Source organism: Eschrichtius robustus, chromosome 4, assembly GCF_028021215.1.
Source record: "Eschrichtius robustus isolate mEscRob2 chromosome 4, mEscRob2.pri, whole genome shotgun sequence".
Classification (NCBI taxonomy): domain Eukaryota; kingdom Metazoa; phylum Chordata; class Mammalia; order Artiodactyla; family Eschrichtiidae; genus Eschrichtius; species Eschrichtius robustus.
In genome coordinates this window covers 5,896,458-5,922,033 of record NC_090827.1, presented here as the reverse complement: position 1 = coordinate 5,922,033, position 25,576 = coordinate 5,896,458, and the positions used below count along the sequence as shown (strand labels likewise).

General features: G+C 34.6%; 1 protein-coding gene across 3 annotated transcripts in view; it reads left to right on the top strand.

Annotated features, from left to right (window-relative positions):
- Positions 1-25,576, top strand: part of FSTL5 (follistatin like 5) — a 706,899-nt gene that overhangs the window by 53,278 nt on the left and 628,045 nt on the right. For 2 of the 3 annotated variants that reach the window (XM_068542031.1, XM_068542030.1), the window contains exon 2: positions 19,759-19,789. In XM_068542031.1, coding sequence (XP_068398132.1) covers positions 19,759-19,789 — 31 coding nt within the window. Of the gene's footprint in view, positions 1-19,755; positions 19,790-25,576 lie in introns of all 3 variants that reach the window. The other variant, XM_068542029.1, reaches the window with a different exon arrangement.

The following is a 25,576-nucleotide window of genomic DNA, read 5'->3' as shown; positions in this document are numbered from 1 at the left end:
GGTTTATATTCTATTTATGATTTATTAACTTCCTTAACATTTATATCTACCCATAGAACAACACATATTTCACTTAGGTTAGACTTAAATCCCTTTGTATTCTACTGTCTGTCCTCCCAAAACAGAACAAGTTGATAGTCTACATCTGTGCCTTTACCTAATATGCAACTAGTTTTCTTTTCTTTTTCTTTTTTTGTCCTTGTTATTTAGGCAATTATATACTTGTTGTCATGAAGTTATTTCCTTGTCAAATTCTTCTGGAGTCTTTTTTCTCATCTTAATGAAATATTTTCTCAAAGAGTGACTTTCAAAGTGAAAGGGGAAAAAGTCACACTGCAACAGTGAAGAACTCTGCTGAATTATTGACAGCCCAAAATATTGAAACCCTATTTATTTTTTCCACCCTTATGCCTAAAGATATTTTATTATGAACTCACATATAAATGTTAAAAAATAAATTTTAGTAATTTAAACATTTCATTGTCTTATTATAAGTATGTTGCTATTGAGAAGTCTGATGTCAATATAATTATTTTTTTATTGTAATTTACTCTTCCTTTCTGGAATTTAAATATATATGTACAGTATATGTAATATATACATATATTATACATATGTCACTGATCTCTTTATATTTCACTCTATGCAAGTGGTTATAATTTGTTTTCTTATATCTTAATTGATACATTATAAACTGTTTTGATTCTAGATTAATTACATAGTGTGGATAATGTATTTCCACTATTTCTTCTACTCTTTCTTACTTCCGTTTTTAGGTTTCTATTTTCCTGGAATCCCTATTAACAGTTGAAGGCACTACTAATTAGAAGCCTCGTATCACGTAACATCACTGACTTCTTTTCTAACACTCTTTCCAGGATTCTTTGTCTTATCTCACTTATACTTTGCTAGTCATTCTGCTTCATTCTTCCTGCAATTTATTTCATTTCTCATTTTATTGTTTCAACTATTATACTGTTCATGATTAATATTTCTACTTAGTTTTTATCTATGATTACTTGTTCTCATTTCATTTACTAAAACATTTTCTTAAATATGCCCATCATGCTTATTTTAAAATTATAATTATCTCCCATGGTTTATGTTGTCTATTTGCCTTTGTCTTCTAGTAATTGCATTAAGATGCTTAGGTGTTTTGATCTGCAAAATCATGTTTAGGCACTGCTCCCTGTTAATCCTGATCTGATTCAAAAGAGAGTAAGAGACTGCAGTGTTAAAATCCTTAGAAACCAAAGAAACATCTCTGATCTTTCCAGTACTACAAATGTTCCATGAACTCCTGTACTGAGAAGTTTACCTTTCAACCCTTTGAAAGGAACAGTGTTGTGAAGCTGTAATGCCCTTAGATTGTAATCCATAAATCCTTGTGATCTTGGAATACAGTAGGTAGAGAAATACATGAGCAAGAATATATAATCAGCCAGCTCACTCCAGCTGGGGGCTTGAGCTGCACTGAAAGTATTCTGTTGAAACCCATAAAAGGTGTGAAAAGAAAATAATATGCTTAAAAAGATATTGCTGTGGTTTCTGTCAAAGAGTGTTTTTCCTATGTTTTCCTCTAAGAGTTTTATAGTGTCTGGTCTTACATTTAGGTCTTTAATCCATTTGGAGTTTATTTTTGTGTATGGTGTTAGGTAGTGTTCTAATTTCATTCTTTTACATGTAGCTGTCCAGTTTTCCCAGCACCACTTATTGAAGAGGCTGTCTTTTCTCCATTGTGTGTTCTTGCCTGCTTTGTCATAAATTAGGTGACATATGTGCATGGGTTTATCTCTGGGCTTTCTATCCTGTACCATTGATCTATGTTTCTGTTTTTGTACCAGTACCATACTGTCTTGATTACTGGAGCTTTGTAGTATAGTTTCAAGTCGGGGCGCCTGATTCCTCCAGCTCCGTTTTTCTTTCTCAAGATTGCTTTGGCAGGAAGAGATATGGGGATATATGTATATGTTTAGCTGATTCACTTTGTTGTAAAGCAGAAACTAACACACGACTGTAAAGCAATTATACTCCAATAAAGATGTTTAAAAAAAAAAAGATTGCTTTGGCTATTCAGGGTCTTTTCTGTTTCCATACAAATTGTAAAATTTTTTATTCTAATTCTGTGAAGATTGCCATTGGTAGTTTGATAGGGATTGCATTGAATCTATAGATTTCTTTGGATAGTATAGTCGTTTTCACAATATTGATTCTTCCAATCCAAGAACATGGTATATTTCTCCATCTGTTTATGTCATCTTTGATTTCTTTCATGAGTGTTTTATAGTTTTCTCAGTACAAGTCTTTTGCTTCCTTAGGTAGCTTTATTCCTAGGTATTTTATTCTTTTTGTTATGATGGTAAATAGGATTATTTCTCCTTCTGATTTTTCGTTGTTAGTGTATAGGAATGCCAGAGATTTCTGTGCATTAATTTTGTATCCTGCAAACTTACCAAATTCATTGATTAGTTCTAGTAGTTTTCTGGTGGCATTTTTAGGATATTCTATATATAGTGTCAAGTCATCTGCAAACAGTGACTGTTTTACTTCTTCTTTTCCAATTTGTATCCCTTTTATTTCTTTTTTCTCTGATTGCCGTGGGTAAGACTTCCAAAACTATGCTGAATAAGAGTGGTGAGAGTAGACACCCTTATCTTTTTCCTGACAAGTATTAGTGGAAATGCTTTCAGTTTTTGACCATTGAGTATGATTTTTTCTGTGGGTTTGTCATATATGGCCTTTATTATGTTGAGGTAGGTTCCCTCTATGCCCATTTCTGGAGAGTTTTTTTAATCATAAATGGGTGTTGAATTTTGTCAAAAGCTTTTTCTGCCTCTATTGAGAGGATCATATGGTTTTTATTCCTTAATTTATTAATGTGGTGTATCACATTGATTAATTTGCATATATCGAAAATCCTTGCATCCCTTGGATAAATCTCACTTGATCATGGTGTATGATCCTTTTAATATGTTGTTGGATTCTGTTTGCTAGTATTTGTTCAGGATTATTGTATCTATGTTCATCAGTGTTATTGGCCTATAATTTTCTTTTTTGTGATATCTTTTTCTGGTTTTGGTATCAGGGTGATGGTGGCTTCGTAGAATGAATTTGGGAGTGTTTCTCCCTCTTCAATTTTTTGGAAGAGTTTGAGAAGAATCGGTTTTAGCTCTTCTCTACATGTGTGATAAATTTCACCTCTGAAGCCATCTGGTCCTGGACTTTTGTTTGTTGGAAGATTTTTAATTACAGTTTCAATTTCATTACTTGTGATAGGTCTGTTTATATTTTCTAATTCTTCCTGGTTCAGTCTTGGACAATTACACCTCACCAAGAATCTGTCCATTTCTTCATCGCTGTCCATTTTATTGGCATATAGCTGTTTGTAGTAGTCTCTTATAATCCTTTGTATTTCTGTGGTGTCAGTTGTGATTTCTCCTTTTTCATTTCTAATTGTATTGATTTGTATCCTCTTCCTTTTTTTCTTGATGAGTCTGGCTAAGGGTTTATCAATTTTGTTGATCTTCTCAAAGAGCCAGCTTTTAGTTTTATTGATCTTTGTTATTGTTTACTTTGTTTCTATTTCATTTATTTCTGCTCTGATCTTTATGATTTCTTTCCTTCTATTGACTTTGGGTTTTCTTTGTTCTTCTTTCTCTAGTTGCTTTAGGTGTAGGGTTAGACTGTTTATTTGAGATTTTTCTTGTTTCTTGAGGTGAGATTGAATTGCTATAAACTTCCATCTTAGAGCTGCTTTTGCTGCATCCCATAGGTTTGGGGTTGTTGTGTTTTCATTGTCATTTGTTTCTATGTACTTTTTAATTTCTTCTTTGATTTCTTCAGTGATCTCTTGGTTATTTAGTAGCACACTGTTTAGCCTCCACGTATTTGTGGTTTTTACAGGGTTTTTTTCCTGTAATTGATTTCCAATCTCATAACACTCTGGTCAGAAAAGATGCTTGATACAATTTCAATTTTCTTAAATTTTCCAAGGCTTGATTTGTGGCCCAAGGTGTGATCTACCCTGGAGACTGTTCCATGTGCCCTTGAAAAGAAAGTGTATTCTGCCACTTTCGGGTGGAATGTTCTATAAATATCAATTAAATCTGTCTGGTCTATTGTGTCTTTTAAAGCTTGTGTTTCCTTCTTTATTTTGTTTGGATGATCTGTCCATTGGTGTAAGTGGGTTGTTAAAGTCCCCTACTATTATTGCATTACTGTTAATTTCCTATTTCATGGTTGTTAACATTTGCCTTATGTATTGAGGTACTCCTATGTTGAGTGCATAAACAATTTTAATTGTTATATCTTCTTCTTGGATTGATCCCTTGATCATTATGTAGTGTCCTTCCTTATCTCTTAAAACAGTCTTTATTTTAAAGTCTATTTTATCTGATATGAGTATTGATACTCCAGCTTTCTTTTGATTTCCATTTGCATGGAATATCTTTTTCCACCCCCTCACTTTCAGTCTGTACGTGTCCCTCGGTCTGAAGTGCGTCTCTTGTAGACAGCATATATATGGGTCTTGTTTTTGTATCCATTCAGCCAGTATGTGTCTTTTGGCTGGGGGATTTAATCCATTTACATTCAAGGTTATTATTGATATATATGCTCCTATTACCATTTTCTTAATTGTTTTGGGTTTGTTTTTGTGTGTCTTTTTCTTCTCTTGTGTTTCCTGCCTAGAGAAGTTTCTTTAGCATTTGTTGTAAAGCTGGTTTGGTGTTACTGAATTCTCTTAGCTTTTGCTTGTCTGAAAAGCTTTTGATTTCTCCATCGAATCTGAATGAGATCCTTGCTGGTTAGAGTAATCTTGGTTGTAGGTTTTTCTCTTTCATAACTTTAAGTATATCCTGCCACTCCCTTCTAGCCTGCAGAGTTTCTGCTGAAAAATCAGCTGACAACCTTATGGGGATTCTTTGTATATTATTTTTTTTGTGTTTCCCTTGACACTTTTAATATTTTTTCTTTGAATTTAATTTTTGTTAGCTTGATTAATATGTGTTTTGGTGTGTTTCTCCTAGGATTTATTCTGTATAGGACTCTCTTTGCTTCCTGGACTTGGGTGACAATTTCCTTTCCCATGTTGGGGAAGTAGTGGGAAGCAACAGCAGAGCACAGGGAGATCAGCTCAGTGCTTTGAGATGACCTAGAGAGGTGGGATAGGGAGGGTGGGAGGGAGGCTCATGAAGGAGGGGATATGGGGATATATGTATGCATATGGCTGATTCACTTTGTTGTACAACAGATACTAACACAGTATTGTGAAGCAATTATACTCCAATAAAGATCGATTAAAAAAAAAAAAGAAAGAAAATAACATGCTTATAGATTCAATAAGGTTTTAATTGTCAGATTTAAATATGTATGTGTATACTACTAAATGCATTTCCTAAAGGGGGTGAAAACAATATTAACAGCAGTGGGTAGATCAGATGAATTACTGACCACCCAAATTGTATCTTGTCTGTAATATGTTATTGAATGTCATCTGTAACCTATCCTGGGATTTTACTTTTTTTATATCTGCATATGTTTCAGTCCTTAGTGTATATTGTAAGTTTTTTGAGGGAAGAGACTTTGACAACGATTGTAAACAGTAGGTTCTGTCAGGAAGATGGAGGGCTAGAGGTAGTCTCTCCCAGGAACACAACAAAACCAATAAATAACAACTGCAAACTGATGAAAGTAGCTCTGGGAAAGTTCTGGATCATAATAAAGGGCAGCAGAAATCCTGTGAAGCTAAAAATTTCAGGATCACTGCACAGAAAAACATAGGGAACATTTTACCTGCATCATCCTTTACCCCATTCCAGAGCAGCTCAGCACCAAGAGGTATCCCTTGGAGGTATTTTATCCCATGCAAGCCTCACTGCCATGGATGTTTGCAGCCTTTGCTACTGAAGACCTCCACAGTCTTCACGAACACTAAACCCAGCTGATGGAGCTGCCCAGAGTTCCTGCCTCTTCATCTCCTCTGGCGCTAGAGATGTCTGTAGTGAAACCTACACACAGGGGCCCCACTCACTGCCTCACTGCTTTGCCCTGCTCTCCAGGATTGGAACACCACAGTGCCTCACTATCTATAGGACCAGAGCTGCTGCTGCTCTGCCCCCACCCGCTGCCCAAGTTCTAAGTCAAGGCTTTGATCCACCATCACTGTGGCTGCACTGCTGTAGCTCTGTGTGGCCACTGGGCTTCTAAGTTGCAACTTTGTCCCACCATCACTGGGTCCAAGCTGCTGCTGTTCTGTGACTGCCCCAGGTCATGTTTCAGCTTTGACCCACCATCACCAGGCTGCACTGCTACGGATCTGTGCCCAGAGTTCTAAGTTGTGACTTTGACTTGCTTGCTATCACTGGCGCTGAGTTGCTGCTGTTTTGCAATCCCTCCTGGGACTAGAGTCAGGACTTTGATCCTCCACCCTAAGAGCATGCAGCTACTGCACTCTATCAACCCACGGCCTTGCTACTGCTGCATCCTCTCCCATCCTCTGCAGCCTGAGTCACTGCAGTGAGCCCCAGAGACCCAGACCCGAGTTCCACAGGAGATTTTCACACTCCTGCAACTCAGACACTGACACCACCACTGCTGCAAGTGCATCTGTGCCCCAGGATCCAGGCACTGTGGAAGTTCAATGTGCACCTGATCCCAGGGTCCTGGCTCCACTGCTATTCTGAGAGTAATGTGTCAGACCTGGCACCAAGAGGGATCTCTTGGTGAGAACATCCTCCAACAGGCAAAAAAGAATAGAAGGACTCTAACAGCCTTCACCTCTGCGGACTGCAATAGCTCTAGCTGCCACAGCCACTCACAGAACCTCCGTAGTCTCAGCCACAGAAGACCACCCACTCTCTTTGCCAACATTAACCTAGACTGATGGAGTTTCATGTGACCTCCCTGGAACCAAAGACACTGCACCTCACCCAGCCAGCACTCTTGTAGATACCTTCAGGTGAAAATATTTCCACATTAAATCCAGTCTGAAAAGTCTGGAAGAGATGACTGCTCCATCAAATAAGCAGACATCAATGTAAGGCCAATAGAAACATGAAAAAGCAAGGAAACATGACACCACTAAAGGCACACAATAATTTTCCAGTAACTGACCTCAGATAAATGGAGATCTGCAAGATACCTAAAAACTGATTCAAAATAATTATTTTAAGGAAAACTCAGTGAGATTTAAGGGAACACAGACAAAGGAGTCAATGAACTAGTAAAAGAATGCATGAACAAAACGAGAAGTTCAACACAGAGATAGAAATCATAAAAAAAAGAACTGACCACGGCATGTGGGATCTTCCCAGACCAGGGCCACGGAGCAGCTGGGCCCCTGAGCCACAATTACTGAGCCTGCACGTCTGGAGCCTGTACTCCACAACAAGAGAGGCCACGATAGTGAGAGGCCCACGCACCGCGATGAAGAGTGGCCCCCGCTTGCCACAACTAGAGGAAGCCCTCGCACAGAAACGAAGACCCAACACAGCCATAAATTAATTAATTAATTAATTAATTAAATTAAAAAAAAAAAAAAAAGAACTGACCAGACATCTGGAGCTGAAAACAAAACAAAACAAAACAAAACAGTGACTAAAAATGAAAAAGGAAACAGAGAGCTTAAATACCAGGCTCTATCAAGCATTAGAAAAGAATATGTGAATTTGAAGACAGATCTCTTGATATTATTGAATCAGATGAGAAAAAAAATAAGAATGAAAAAGAGTGAAGAAAGCTTAGGTGAATTATGGGACACCATTAAGAAAAACAATATTTGCATTATGGAAGTCCCAGAAGGAAAAGGGAGAGGGAGAAAAGGACGGAAAACTTATTTAAAGAAATATGGCTGAAAGCTTTCCAGATCTGGGAAGAGATACAGCCATCCAGGTACATGAAGGTCAAACATCCCCAAATAGATTCAACCCAGAGATCTTCACCAAGACACGTTATAATCAAACCCTCAAAAATCAAACACGGAGAAAGAATTTTGAAAGCAGTAAGAGAAAAAAAAAAGACTCATCAAATACAAGGGAACCCCAAAGAGAAAGGCTATCATCTGATTCCTCAACAGAAACCTTGCAATCCCATTTACAATAGCATCAAAAACAATAAACTTAACCAAGGAAGTGAAACACCTATGCACTGAAAACTATGAGATATAGATGAAAGAAATTGAAGAAGATACAAATAAATGGAAAGATACCCCACGTTCTTGAATTAGAAGAATTAATATTGTGAAAATGTCCATATTACCCAATGAGATAACAGATTCAATACCTGTAATTCCAATGACATTTTTCACCAATGGAAAAAAAAATCTATCCTGACATTTGAATGAAACCATGAAAGACCCCAAAGAGCCATAATAATCTGGAGAAGAAAGAACAAAGCAGGAGGCTTCACACCTAATTTCAAACTATATTTCAAACTTAGGTAATCAAAGCAATATGGTACTGGCATAAAAGGAAGCACGTAGACCAGTGGAACAGAATCAAGAGCCCATTAATCAACCACACATACAAGGTCAGCTAATTTTTGACAAGGGCACCCAGAACATGCAATGGGAAAAGGATAGCCTCTTCAGTAAATGGTGCTAGGAAAACTGGGTATCCACATGCAGAAGATTAAAACTGGAACTCCATCTTACAGCACTCATAAAAATTAACTCAAAATGGATTAAAGACCTACTTGTAAGATCTGAAACAGTAAAACTACTGGAAGAAAACATAGGAAAAAATTATTTATTTTTTGGAAATGACTCCAAATCATAAGCAACAAAAGCAAAAATAAACAAGTGGGACTACATCAAACAAAAAACCTTCAGCAGAGCAAAGGAAACAATCAATAAATTAAAAGGCAACCTACAGAATGAGAGAAAATATTTGCAAATCATATATCTGATAAATGGTTAGTTTAAAATATAAATAACTTATACAACTCAATAACAACAAAGCAAATAATCCAATTAAAAATAGGAAAAATAGCTAAATAGACATTTTTCCAAAGAATATATCCAAATGGCTAACTAAAACATAAACATGTGCTCAACATCACTAATCATCAGGGAAACGCAAATCAAAAGTGCAATGAGATATCATCTCACAACCTGTTATAATGGCTACTATCAAAAAGACAAAAGATAACAAGTGTTTAAGAAGATGTGGGAAAAAGGGAACCCTAGTGCACTATCGATGGGAATGTAAATTGTTACAGATATTATAGAAAACAGTAGAGTTTTTCTTCAGAAAAATTAAGATAAATGTACCGTATGATCGAGAATTCCCACTTCTGGGTATATATCTGAAGGAAAAGAAATTACTATCTGGAAGAGATATCTGCACCCTTATGTTCTTTTAGCATTAGACAATAGCCAGCACATGGAAGCAACCTAAGTGTCAATGGACAGATGAATAGATATTGAAAATGAGGTATTATTCAGCCATTAAAAAATGGAAATACTGCCATTTGGGACAACACTAATGAAACTGGAGATCATTATGCTAAGTGAAATAAGCCAGATGGAGAAAGACACATGCTGTATAGTATCACCAGTATGTGGAATATTTTTAAAAAGTCAATTTCATAGAAACAAAGAATAGAATGATGGTTGCAAGTGTTGAGGGGAAGGGAAATGGGGTGATGCAGGTCAAAGGGTACAAATTTAAAAGAAGTCATAAGAAGTTACAAGAAGAACAAGTCTGACGGTCTAAGCATACAGTACATTGACTATATTTAATAATAACAACCCCATATTGTATGCAGTGGTCTCTCCATATCTGCAGATGTGGAGCCCATGGATATGGAGGGCCAACTCTACTATGCCATTTTATGTAAGGAACTTGAGCACACATGGATTCTGGTATCCTTGGAGGTCCTGAACCCAATCCCTGCAGATACCAACTAATGACTGTACATGAAAGTTGCTGAGAGATCTTAAACATTCTCACCACACCCAAAAAGAATTGACCATGTAATATGATGCATGTGTTAATTATCTTGATTTTGGTAATCATTCCACACTGTGTGTGTTTTTGAAAATATTTATAATACCATCAGGTTGTATACCTTAAACATATACAATTATTTTTGTCAATTATTCCTCAATAAAGTTGAAAAAAGTAAACAATTGTAAACATAATGCCATAGGTCTCACTTACCTTTTGGTGAAAATTAAGCTGATATTACAATAGCTGTTACCACCTACCTGGCTAAGCATGAATGAAAATCCTATCAAATATTCTTCTACCTATTCTAGGAAGACCCCAGTTGGGCAGCTCATCTTTTTATAAGGGCAGTTTAACTCAGGTTTGGGCTCAGGTCTCATGTAATCATATTTGCTTGAAAATACTTCTGTACATGTCATGGTCATCACCCCCTAGAGAACTTCCTGAACTTACAGTTTGAAAATGCAAGTAGGGGAAGCTAGGCTGTGACTTTTGGTCACCTCAGATGAGATAATATATGTAAACGACTTAAAAATTGCTTGTCACCTAGTAAAACTGATATGAGTGTTTTAATCTCCCCGCTTCTCCTCCTCCTCCTCCTATCCCTCCTCTTCCTCTCCATCTCCTTCTTCTCCTCCTCCTCCTACTAATTCTCCTTCTTCTACTTGCATTCCTCAAGCCTCAATCTTCTTTTCATTGACACTTGCAAATGGTCTCTCTGCCTATTGGGAGGCAACTGGTGTGTAGATGCTTAGACTCCATGCTACTGACCACTGTTGTTCTTACCTTCCTCAAAACGCCCCATGGTTACCTGTGCCAAGAGTATCTCATATTAGGTTGGGGTTACCTGGGATACCTGGCTATAAGTATTTATAGTTTCTTCATTGCAGGATATAGTTTATTGACAAAGTGTATTCTCAATAATAAATGGTAGTTATTAATTGGCAGTCTTTCTAAGTTTTATATTGCTATCCATCAATCCAATAACAAGTTCTCTATCTTTTTTCCTTAAAATCCCATAAAAATGTCAAATATAATATGAACCTAAAATGAGAAGCAACTCCAATTTTTTTAACTTTTTATTTTATATTGGAGTATAGTTGATTTACAATGTTGTGTTAGTTTCAGGTGTACAGCAAAGTGATTCAGTTATATATATCTATTCTTTGACTTCGGAATTAATGACATCACACCAACAAATTAAGCCAAAAGAGAAACAGCTGTAGATTGACAGTCTATAGCTTTTATAGCTTGTATTTTGAATGTCTATGTAGAGGTAGATCTCTCTCTCTCAAATATATATAATATATATGTATATATATATTATATATATATATATATAATATATATATCATAGCAAATATTTTATCAAATTTTAACATGTTAAACATATATGTTAGACTATTGACATCAAATGTAACATATGTTATATGTTTGTTAGACTATTAATATATCTGATGACATTTCTTTAAAAAATTAAGAAAATTAGTTTCACGTCATAAAAAGCTGAAAATTACTAGTTGCCCAACTGTATTTAATGTTTACCGTACCAACTCTGCACTACCACAAACATTGTCTGCAGTTTTGCAGTCCTACCATGCAACCTCATGGATCCTTAAGTTCTTTCGTGCTATGTTTTCTACACAGAATCTTCTCCTTCCCTTTGCTGTAGAGATCAGCTACAGCAATTATTCTTAATTAATAATTCTGTAATTATTCTTACAACCTCTTCTTCTCTCTGTATATCCCTAGTTCTCCACACTCACAAAGCTTCCCTTCACCTGCCTCAGTTAAGACAGAATGCATTGCTCCCTTGACCTTTCCCTCTAGATTTTATACACAATTCCACTATTGAATGTCACGTTTTATTTCACAGGTTGTGTTTTACCTGTTTCTTCTTCACTAAGCTGTTAAATTCTAGAGTTCAGACACTGTATTAAGAATGGTGCCCACTCTCTTGTAGATACTCTTCTAGACACTGTGGGTATACCAGTTAAGACGTGTGGGACATATACTCCAGTAACGGAAACATATCATGTGCAAATAAATACATATTATCCCAGGAAGTGGTAACTTCTGTGAGAAATGAACAAAAAGTTAAGAAAATCAAATAGTAATGGGGGTGTTGTTTTAGAAAGAATGGATAGGGATTGGGGCTTGTTGCAAGGTGGTATTAAATCAGAAACATGTGGAATCTAGAAAAATGGTACAGATGATCTTATTCGCAAAGCAGAAATCGAGTTACAGACATAGAGAAAAAAACGTATGGACACCAAAGGGGTAAAGGGAGGTTGGGATGATTTGGGAGATTGGGATTGGCATATATACACTATTGATACTATGTATAAAACAGATAACTAATAAGAACCTACTGTATAGCACAGGGAACTCTACTCAATGCTCTGCGATGACCTAAATGGGAAGGAAATCCAAAAAAGAGGGGATGTATGTATACGTATAGCTGATTGACTTTGCTGTACAGTAGAAACTAATCCAACATTGTAAAGCAACTATATCCAATAAAAATTAATTTAAAAAAAACTTAAAAAAGTAAATCAGAAACATGGCTTAAATTCCAAAGGGAACGATCTTAAATAAAAGATAAGAAGATTGTGATTAAACGTAGTAAGACTGAAAATTCACCATTACAGTTTATTAAAAATACATTGATAAACCCAAGATTTAGGAGGCTATATACACTGCCTTATGATTGTGATATCTCTTATTTTCCAGACATTTTATAATTAAATTGCCACCAACAAAATATGTTTGAGGGAATGTATGTACATATGTGTGTGTGCGTGAGTGTGTGCATTGAAGGCCTGGGGGAGAGAGCTAGTGTGTTCATGGGTATGCATGCATCAGAATGGCATAGAAGAGATTTGTTACAAGACTGTGGTGGACCAGCTCCACTGAAAGTCTTCTATTCCCAATTTCCATGAATTTACAATCTATATTACTGAATAGCTCTAATAAATATCATAAAAACATTTAATATTTCATATTTTTACCACCTAGCACATGGAAATGTTAAACAAATATATATTGAACATGAGTACTCTACTGCAAATTAGCAATTCACAAATTTTGTTTGTTGGTATTTGTCTGGGAAACAATTATTATTTACATCGAGGAGAAGGGAAGAGTTCTGAGAAGGAATTTAAACTAGGCTGCCTTCTAAAATTAATAAGCTTTATGTATGTTTGCCACCAAAATTTATATTTATATATGCTTCCTTTCCATCCATTGACTGTTTTCACTGTTAGGATCTATTGACCTTTAGTCATGAGTTTAAAATTACATACGTTTACTTGAACTTGTATAGCACTGCTGTGTATATACATAAAGCCACCTTTGGTGAATGATGACATCAATTTACTTCAAGAACAATTGTGGATCATATGAACCAGGAGGAAGATTACTTCATCTAGGACACATCACTTTTGGTTACTACAGACTTCGTTGTATCATTTGTTAATTTTTAAATTTTAAGTTAATTGATTCATTGTGGGCTTTATTCAATATGCCTGGAAAACTCTTCCATAAATTTGATTTGTCTTACATCCCATGAGAGAAGTTACTTTTTGCAGCACATGACCAACCTAAACACAGTTTGAATGTGCTTCATTACAAACTATTGGCAAAGAAAAATAAATAAATAAAAATACCTTTTCTCCCTCCTAACTTTAAAAAGGTGAAGTCTATATTCTCTTAGCCTATGCCACAAATTCAACCAAAGGAAACATTATGTTTGAAACAGAGGGGTCTTCTTAAGAAGACAACAACTTTCTAATATTATCATGTTAATTATCTAGGTAGCATGGGCTTACCATAGCTTTTAATTAATGGCCAAATGCAAACTGAGTCACATGGGGCTGAGGAAAAACCATAGCGACCCAGAAATCTTTTCTTCATTACTCTTGTATTAAAAGAGGGAAGACTCTTGCATTTTACACCCTTGATGACCCCTACTTCCTTCATGTATTGATAGTATAGAGTGGTTATTATCATGTGTATTCCAATGAAAGATTAAGTGAGACAGAGAGACAATCTGTTTACTTTTCTAAGGAACCAATTTAATTCTAGCTGCACCTGTTTCATTCTACACCCCTCTGTGTGAAGGGAAGCCTGTGGGATTCCTAATATTGACCAAAGAGCATATAAGGAGTCTCATTATTCTAATATCCTACATATGCAATTAAAAAAAAAAAAAAAAAAGGGTATCCATGGGTATTACCTGTATAGGCTTCATGCCTTTTCCTTAAAGTGATTTAAGCTTTATAACATGGAATTGGAGGACAATTCACTGATAGCCTGATGATTATAACTCAGTGCTGTTATGATGGACATGATGCACTCAGGATTCAGGTGGTTTCTTCTCTTCCCAGAGAGCATGTGCTTCACAGCCAGAAGGAAGAAACAAGATAAATTATGCTTGAAGTTGTCATAGCCAGATATTTAGTTTTAGTGTTTGATCATAAGACATACATTTTTATGATATAGCCATCATCAGATGTTAATAAATGTCATACCAAAAGCCAAATACTAGATAAGAAACATTCTTAATAATATCTTCTAGAGTGATAACATTCTGCCCATTTAAATTCTGCACAGGTTGCTGTGCATTGATGTTATTTGGTTATATCTTAGTTTGCTTAAATATTTTAGGACTGACCACCACATCTCATTTTAAAAATTACTGCTCCCAACTTGACTTAATTTTACCCTGGCTTAGCTATGTTCCACTCATTTTGTTGTATTTTGTTTAATATTTAAGAAATCATATCTTACAATCATGTGTTTCTTCTGAATCCATACTTCTGTCCAGATTGTCTTTGCTAATCTTTAACATACTGTCTGAAAGGATCTGTTTGCCCATTTCTACTATTGAGCTGGATTTCACGTAGTCTATTTATGTAATAAAGATAGCACTTTGGGGTTCTTCCAAGAAATGGTGTGGTATGAAGTAAAACATGAATCGTTTGCTTTGATTTAGCTTTGATACGTAGCCAAATATATATTTCTTATTTTAAGACAAGACCACTTTGTCAGAAAACCTTTTGGAAGAATATTAAAATTGAGATATACCAAGAGATTGGCACTTCTTCTATTATGGACAAGACCGAGATTGGCACTTCTTCTATTATGGACAAGACCTAAGTTTTCATAATGTAAGAGTGGTTCTCAAAAGTATCATGCAGACAGGGTAAAACAATTTTCTGATCTCTTAAGACTTATCGCATAATTAAATAATTATAGTGTTCCTCTTAACATTTCCTCATTTAAAAATTAACATTTAAAATATAAAGTAATAGTTTGTAAAATAAAATTGTGGATAATACTTATTGCTTAGTGAACAATGCAATATTTTAGTGATAGAAACAATTTGGAACAGTTATTACTTTGAAAATCCTAAATTATACATATATGTGTATACGCACACACACACACACACACACACACACTTACACTGACAAGGTTCTAATACATGTTTAGGAATAAATGAGGTAGTTTATCCCTTTTACCTTCCTACGTTACAAGTCTGTTCCTACTCTTCCCAGTCCATAAAATTAAATTAATCATTAATTTAACTTCTGTAAATGCAGGCTTCTTAAACATTTACCATTTGTAAAATTTTTAAGGATATTTCATTGGTAATTTATAATTACATACAATTGTACAAATAGAGAATTGAGTGTTAAGAAAATAATAAAATAAAATACAATATCGGTGAGTGCTAAGCCTATTTGACTATAGTTAAAATGTCACTATATATTTACAATGGCAAAACTCAGTTAAGATTTCAAAAACACCAAGCTGTTTTACTCAACTAACCTCACAAAAACCAGTGCATTTAAAATCTACGCTATCTCCACAAATTTCTGACAAGCCATCCTACTTCACCACTCAGCAGACTTTTCTTCTATTACATAAAGAAAATAAATCATCACAGATTGAACATGTTTAATTCATCATATCAAACCTACAAAACTCCTGCATTTATAACCATGCCTTCCTATGCCCACCGGTTACATTAGAGCAACTGGTTGCCTTTCTAACTAAATTTTGTCCCCACTTATGTTCTGTATCACATCTACTTTTTCAATAACCTTATAAAATTAGTCTAATCATCTCTCCCTTTTATGTTAATCCTCTCCATTTCTACTATGTATCTCCTATCATTTAGACTTTCTCAATTCTCACTTATGTAAATAATATATTATAAATTTATACAAAATAAAACAAAAAGACAAGTGAGCAAAAGAAACACTGTACCTCTGTGGACCTCCCTTCACTCTTCAGCTACACACCATCCTAGACCTTTCTCTCCCAGCTGTGTTTCACTCATTCCATTTTTACCACTTCATATATTTCTCAATTACCCTCTCCTTCAATGAATAACTTCAGTTTTACTTCCAAGCCCAAATAACATCAAAAATGTGCTTATTTTTAAATCAGTGATTCCATATATGTCAGTTCATCTGAAGGGCATTGCCTTAGATCTAATTTTGCTAAAGCAGTCATAATAATTCTATACTATTGAAAATTTCCCACTTACATAATATATTCCCTAGTATTCCATGATTCCATGCTCTCCTGTTTGTTCTCCTATAATTTGTCTATCCTTCCATTCTCTTTTGTTGGTTAATTCGACTTTATATTTTTCATATATTGTTTACAATATTCAGTTCTAGATGATTCAACTCTATTATATGTCCTCCAGATGCAGTACTGATGATTTATACATAGGCTGGTGATTTCTAAATTTATGCAACTTGTTAAAATATCTCCCATAAGTTCCAGGTATTTTGACCATCATCCTACTTTGCATCCTCAGAGTCATATTCAAAGTAAAATCAGAGTCAAATGTCAAACCCCTGAAAATATCAGGCTCTTTACTCTTAAGAGACAGAGAAGGATTACTTTAAGTGTCCAAACAACAAGGAAGATGGAGAGATGAAGAAGATGAGAAAGATGATCAAAGAAGTCAGGGAAGATCAGAAGTTTAGTTTTAGACATGATAGGTAGGCTGTTATTAGATAATCAAGTAGACATGTCAAAAATAAAGCTGAGTCCTCAAGTCCATTCTCTACAACTTCGTCTTTATTCCTGTCCTGCCCCTAGGTTCTGCATAAACATTTCTTTTTTTCTTTTTAGATTCCACGGGGAGGGCGAAGGGTAAGCTGGGACGAAGTGAGACAGTTGCATGGACTTATATATACTACCAAATGTAAAATAGGTAGCTAGTGGGAAGCAGCTGCATAGTACAGGGAGATCAGCTCAGTGTTTTGTGACCACCTAAAGGGGTGGGATAGGGAGGGTGGGAGGGAGATGCAAGAGGGAGGAGATATGGGGATATATGTATATGTATAGCTGATTCACTTTGTTATAAAGCAGAAGCTGGCACACCATTGTAAAACAATTATACTCCAATAAAGATGTTAAAAAAATAAATAAGTGAAGCTGAATCTTTGAATCTGAAGTACAATATTGAGGATTAGCTAGTGATATAAATTGAGAGTCCTTAGGAAAATATGGCACTTAAAGCCAGAAGAGTAGAAAAGATCACCAAAAGAATGAGGTGTATAGAAGAAAGATAAGGGCTCAGTGTCTAGGAAACTAGTAGTTACAAATTGAGGAGACAAGAAAGGATCAGTACAGGAGATAGAACAGGGGTAGCCAGACAAGAGAAAAATGAACAAAGTGGGACAGTACCAGAAGGCAAGCCAAGAAGGGATAAAAGTGTTTCTTATTTGGCCATCTTCCTTATCTTAGAGGTAATGCCATTCTTCTACTGGCTTAGACACTTGAGATCACCCTTTTAAGCACTGTATCTCACACCCAACACTTATTCTATCAACAAACCTCTCCAGCTCTAACTGATATTCCAACTCCACTGGCACCACACCTTTCTGAGCCATTATCACCTCCCACCAGGATTCCTGCAATACCTTCTCTACTGGTCCCTCTAATTTTGTCCTTCCCTTGTTCAAACTATTCTCAATAGCCAGAATGATTCTACTGAAATGTAACTCAGATAATGTTAGTCCTCTGAGAAGAAACTCTCAATGTTTTTTTCAGCTCTCTCAGTGCAAAAACCAAAGAAATAACCAGGGACCGCAGCGCTAGTCTCTCTGCCCCTGTTGCCTCCTTGATTGAACTTCCTACAAAACTCCCCTCACTCAGCCTGCCCTGTTACACAGGTCTCCTTGGTATTTTTGACAATGCCAAGACCTCCTGTATCTCAGGAAGTTTGCAGTTGTTTTTCTCTCCTAAAACATGTTTTCCCCAGTTATATCATCTCATCTCACTCAGAATTCTATTCAAAAATTATTTATCATTATACACCTGTGTAAGATTGCAGTCATTCACTACAAAATAACTCCTTTTAGGGTATTTCTTTTTCTAAATATAATTTATTACCATTTATGTAGTAATTAGGTTCCAACAGGACATAATTTTTTGTTGGTTTTTTCATCCTTCATAGTCTTATCACTTGGAGCAGTGTCTGGCACATAGAAGTGATCTATGCAAATTTGTTGAGAGAATGAATGATTAAATGAATGAAAAAATGGCAAAAGATGAGGAGAGAGAGAGAGACACAGATTTTTCTCTTCCTCAGTACCCACTTGGAAAATTTAAACCAGCTTGACCTAAAATTATGTAAAAATAATGTATTTTTAAAGCAAGTAATTTATATTTATTTATATAATATACATAAATTTGTATTTCATATTTAAATTTTAGTTTAAATGAACAACAAACACTCTAAATTAAAAATACATCAGAACTGAAAAAAAAATCAATTAATTAACAAAGGACAGTACATAATTTAATCACAAAGCCTGGATGGGTTAGAATAAGAGACAAAGTTTTAGTCTAATAGAATTATACATAGGGTGGCTGTTTCAGTAAATATACATTTGTCAATATGCATTTTTATTATCATAATCTGACTCTGGGATGAGTGCTTGCTGCAAAATAAGTTCTTTATATTTTTTAATGTGTTTATAAATTTTACCAAAATTTATTAGCATTCATACAATTCTGCAGTTCTCTGTGTATGTGTGAGACATTTTGTTAGAAACATATTTCAAAATTATTTTTAGTTTGAGACCCTGAAACTTTTAGACAGAGTAAACTGTGCTTGAATATGAATTGAGAAGTTATAGAGTGCACAATTTCTACTTAAAAACTTGAAAGCAAGCTAATTCTTCTGGGGTTGCCTGGTAACTAATAAGGAGTATATCAAATTGAAAGACAGGTCTGACTGAAGCAGCTTTGAATAAATAATAGAATTGTTGTCAACTTTAGCCTCAGAGAAGCGAGACAGGGGTGAATTCTAAGCTAAACTGAGGGAAAGACTGTTGAAACATGTCTTGTGTTTTTTTTTTAATTTTTAGTGAATTATCCACTATTTGCCTTTAAACCTTTTTTCTCACCAGAATTTTATGATTAACATAGAGACATTGAAAGCAAATTCTGAAGACATCATTGGAATTAAATGGAATGAACCAAGACCTTTTTAGGGCATAATAATTTATTTATTATTTATTAGGCATTTATTTATAAATCCATATTCTTACAATGCATTGGTTTCTTAGAAACATTTATGTCCACTAAGAATGATTACTGCTTTGATAAAAGATTTGACATAAGTATTTTTTAAGTTGAGAATTGTGTTACAGTAACTCCTGGGTATATGTACAAGAAAATATTTTGACAAGTCTTTATTTATAGTGATATTTTATATCAGCCTGTTGATAAAATACTTACAAATTTTGAACTATTTTTGTTTTATTTCCAGCAGGAAAAAAGTCAAGAACGTTCAAGAATCAAAGGTAAGGAGTGACTATTTTACGATCATTGTTTTATACATTTGTGTAAGTATAGGAGAAGGAAAAAAAAAAAAGACCTTGCTACTTTGAAATTATAGTTAAAAATGAGAAAACAATGGGACTTCAAAATCTTCAACATGATTTTAAAACCATTGTGAACCCTTTGGGAATTCCCCAAGGCCATTGAAGATTCTCTATCAAGATTTCCTTTCTTCAGTGGTGCTTTTGGAAACTTCGACACAATTTTCTGTTTATTCCCTGAGTTGTTCCCATTGAATTCCTCCACCAACCATTGTCCATGCACTTGAGGACTCAGGGAAGGGGAAGGGGGAGCTGGAGAGAAGTGAGAGAGTGACATGGACTTGTATATACTACCTAGTGTAAAATAGATAGCTAGTGGGAAGCAGCCGCATAGCACAGGGAGATCAGCTCAGTGCTTTGTGACCACCTAGAGGGGTGGGATAGGGGAGGTGGGAGGGAGACGCAAGAGGGAGGAGACATGTGGATATATGTGTATGTATAGCTGATTCACTTTGTTATAAAGCAGAAACTAATACATGATTGTAAAGCAATTATACTCCAATAAAGATGTTTAAAAATAAATAAATAAACTAGAAGGAAGAAAATTAAAAAAAAAAAGAGTTGGTGTTCTGTCACATCTATGATTTAGCAGATGAACCTTTTCAAAATATGTTTTGTAGAGACTGAACTATTTAGTCACTGCTATCTCACTTTATATTCTCTGAAAAAGCAAGAAAATATGTATTTATATATTAAAAGTTGGTGATAGCTTTTTGTATGACATAGTCAATCCTAGTCAGGCACAGGAAGTTTCTTTACACCATAAAGACAATCTTAAATTTTGAAATGCACTCACTGAGATAATAAATTACCCTAAGTAGATTGTAATCCTTCAACAAAATGTTTCCATTAGTGTGTGCTCCTGCTCATCATGATAGAACTTCACAGATTTTTCCAGGGTTAATCCTTCTGGTCTCTCCATTCTTATTCTATGTTTTGGGCATCCTTGCCCACCTATCCCTTCCCCAAGGTGTAGTAGTCCCAAGCCTGACAATGGAGCAAAGCACAATTGACTTGTTTTGTTTTGTTTTGTTTTTAATTTATTTTATTGAAGTATAGTTGATTGACTATGTTGTGTGAATTTCTGCTGTACAGCAAAGTGATTCAGTTTTATATACATACATACATATATATATATATATATATATATGTATATATATATATATATATGTACATTCTTTTTCATTTTCTTTTCCATATAGTTTATCACAGGATATTGAGTATATTTCCCTGTGCTACACTTTAGGAACTTGCTGTTTATCTATTTTGTATGTAGTAGTTTCTATCTGCTAATCCCAAATTCCTGATTTATCCCTTTGCCCACCCCTCTCCCCCTTGGCAACCACAAGTCTGTTCTCTGTGAGTCTGTTTCTTGTTCATAGATAGGTTCATTTGTGCCGTATTTTAGATTCCACATATAAATGATACCATATGGTATTTGTCTTTCTCTATCTGACTTATTTCACTTAGTATGGTAATCTCCAGGTCCATCCATGTTGCTGCAAATTGCATTATTCTTTTTATGGCTGAGTAATATTCCATTATATATATATTCCATTATATATATATATATATATCTCACATGTTCTTTATCCATTCATCTGTCGATGAACATTTAGGTTGTTTTCATGTCTTGGCCATTGTAATAGTGCTGCTATTAACATAGGAGTGCATGTATTGTTTTGAATTACAGCTTTGTCCGGATATATGCCCAACCATGGGATTGCCGGATAATACAGCAGCTCTATTTTTAGTTTTTTGAGGAACCTCCACTATTCTTCATAGTGGCTGCACCAATTTACATCCCCACCAACAGTATAGCAGGATTCCCTTTTCTCCACACCCTCTCCAGCATTTGTTGTTTGTAGTTTTTTAAATGATTTCCATTCTGACCCGTGTTTGGTGGTATCTCATTGTAGCTTTGATTTGCATTTCTCTAATTATTAGCTATGTTGAGCATTTTTCTTGTGCCTGTTGACAATTGTCCTGTTTGATTCCATGCTTTTGGCATAGGAAAATTTTTTTAGAGTTTTTTGGAGTTATACACAAATAAATTTTAAAATATAACTGTGGAGAAAGCTACAAAGATTACATGTATTCCTGAAATGATGAAAGGATTGTTACACTTTTGAGGGTGGCTAGGTTGATGACAGCAGTTTTGCTTACTTAAGTCCAAATATAATCTTCTCTGCACATTTTCACACAACTGACTGACACAATTTTTTCCTTGTTTGGTCATCTGTAAGCATCTATATTACTGAAGAATATGAAAAGACATACTTTTTAAAATATCGCTTGGTATATTTTATTCAAATGAATTATGTAAAACTGCCCTTTGAGGGATTCCCGAACTATGTTCTTTTTCATCAAACTGAAGTATGTCTTGTTATTTTATATATGAAATTATTACATTTATTTTTCCTCAAAATACTCATATTAACTCAAAGTTTTGTACTTTTGTGTTGCAAAAGGGAATTTCTATTCTAAGAGGTGAAGTGTGATGTTCATTTAAATGATATTTGCATTTTAAGCATACTGAGTGCACATCTTCCTTCTTACGGAGGGGCCCAGTGTTTCAGAATAATCTTAAATCATATTTATAATTCTGTTATAGTTGAAATAAGTTTAGTATAGCTTTCCTTTTGATGCTTTATTGCCTTGCAGTACATAAATTATATCATCTGAAATAGTAGAAATTAGTTTTTTTTTCCAACTATTGACTGGGAACATGTTTTCTTTTTATAATGTAATAAAATTTTCAAGATGATGCTTGCCACTTCTTTCATTGTTATTGGCTGACACATGGTTCAGAACCTTGACATAGTGTCTGCTAGACTACTGAATTTTAAGTAGATATAGGGTTATATCAGGACTTGTTGCCTAGCTCTGCTTAGAGGAACTCTACATTTTTTCTTGAATACTTAAATCTATATTAAGCAGAAGAAAATTGTCATAGAAGCAATAGCTTGCTCATTATTAAATAACAAAAATTCTTAATAGTAAATACATTTCTTGGTCACTAATAGTTGAAGTGTGAGCTATGGCCTCATTTGATCTTAGCAAACAATTCTCAGCTAGTAATTCTCTGACTTCCTGACTAATTGGTAACCTTATTTCCCAGAACCCGTTTATTACATTGTCAAGAATGTATACACAGAGTCTTTCATCTTCTAATTTCTTGCATTCGGCTCCGGTTTCTGCTTGAAGCAACAGTCCCAACCTCATGATATCAGTGACCTGAAATTACATTAATTCACAAAGCACTACAATGAGAACCAATCTCTCATTTTTCTGTGTACATAGAGACATACATTGAAATGTTTGGAAACTTGCAATTCTATCTCTAATTGATTATTTGACACTCACATGCTCTTATTCTAATATTATTTTGGAATGTTATACAAATCCATATTTTACATATTCTAAAATTATATCTATATGGAATTCAACCGACAAGATGAATTTCGGTTCAATAGTTAGTATGGATTCTCAACTAATTTTCATCTTTATATTGCCTGTTGTTAAATGAGACAAAGACCAACCTCTATTTAGTACACAATTTTGAGGTTTACAATTAAGATGTCCTTCCTTAAAGTTACGTTAAAGATTATAGCAGAGAAATAAAGACAGTTACACAGGTTTGAAAGAAAGATCAACTATTCAGTAAACCATCTTTCACACTGTTCTCCAGTGACATTACAGCTAAATTAAACAGAGCACATTATGTGTTTCAAACCCATTGAAAATTGTATAAATATTATCAAGAAATAATTTCTACTGTAAGGATCACAACAAATCAATTATCATCTGCCAATATTTCTCAGGTAAGTATTTTAATTTGTGACTGGTTTATTTGTGTCTATTTTAGAGCATCTCTCTAGAGATCTTAGTGATAAAACAGTAACAGTTTTGGAGGAAAATTTAAATAAGCCATGCTTGACAAATAGCTTAAAAATTCTGTCAAGTTTTTACTACTCCAAAATAGTGTGAAGTTTTACTACAATCAGAAGGATGAAATCACTGTGGAAAATTTGCACGTGGTTATGCTGTGGCATGCTCCTCAGTATTGGCTTCACCCTCTTCTGTCAATAAAAGTTTGTCCATTCACCAAAGAGATCCGATTGCTTTTAACACACAGTTTCCCCCCTCCTCTCTCCTCAAGAGGATATTCTTGGCTCTTCCCATTCAGAAGGGTTAAAAATAAAGTATGTTCCCCTTTCATTACTAGTTATATTTTTGTTAAGACTCTACATTTGGGGGAGACTGAGGACTAAAGTCCGTTCCCTAATAATCGTTTACATGTTATATTATTATCTTCTCTGTTTTGTTAAATATCTAATTGATGTCAGACACTGTGCTTTTTACATATATTATCTCATTTTAATAGTCAAACACGCATTATTAGTTAAGATTTAGAATCCAAATATGCCCGCATTTTGAGAAATCACATCTAAAGTAAATAATTCAGATCAATATTATCATTCTCATTCTATTTTAAAAGGGATCATAGTTTATTTACCCAATCACCAACTTATGTTAGGTAAATTCAACATACTGTTATTAGCAATGTTTTTTACATTTTCATGGATTTGATACATATGAATTTTATTACTTATGCATTATTTTTCTTTAACATCATGGTCACAAATATTTTCCTGCTAATTTATATAAAATCTGCTCAGTGCTTTGTAGCTTTAAGAAAAAAATAGATAATGGTAAATGCAACATAGTAATATTCTAAGGGACATATGTAAGAATTATGCAAGCTTGTTCACTAAATACTTATGATCTTTTACAAGTGACTTAACCCCTCCGGAAGCAGTTTCTCTTTTATGGTAAATATTAGCGAAACATACCTTGTGATATCAAAAGTCCTTTACGTGTCTGAAACTCTAAGGCTTATACTTCTATAAGGACATTGGACAATGCTATTATTACAAGCACTTATGATGCAAAAGTCTATGAGTCAATAGGTTCTAAATGGCAAATATTATGTCATACACATTTGTGTATATGAAAAAAGTAAGCTGCACAATTGCTCTTCCTAAGGTACATAATTTCTTACATACATTGAGCAATAACAGAAAACATTATGTCAAGACCATACTTGATTGAATTAAAAGAGTGTGTTTGGAACAGTAAATGCTATTAAAGAACTATGAAGCCTGCAGTCTTTATACACATAAATGCACATACAAGCTACATTCTATTTATTTTTAAACACTCATGGGTTCAGATTCTCCTTTATTTCCTTCATCACAAAATTGGTAACTTAGAACACTAAAAATAATCTGATATATACAGGAATTATATCTCAGTCAGGCTGAAGGGGCATTGCTATGAGATTGGAATGCTAAACTCCTCATTTGGGCTGCCTGAATATTCAGAGCTCCTTCATTAGAATAATTTCACAGAGTTCCTGAGGTCAGCTCACTTCTTCAGGCTCACGTAGCTAGTCAGGAACAGTGAGTGGATAGAAATTGACCTTCAAATTCTTATTCATAAAGGCCATTGGATATATTACATTAACAAATGAAAATATCATGTAAAACTGAAAGACAGTCATTCATGTATATGAGACCTTTATGAGACTGTTTTGTCTAATTATTTCATTTCTTTATGTTTAGGAAACAAAATATAGCCAGCACAATTAGTAATACCTGAAATGGAGACTCTTACCGTTAACTGAAATACAGAGTCACTGTATAT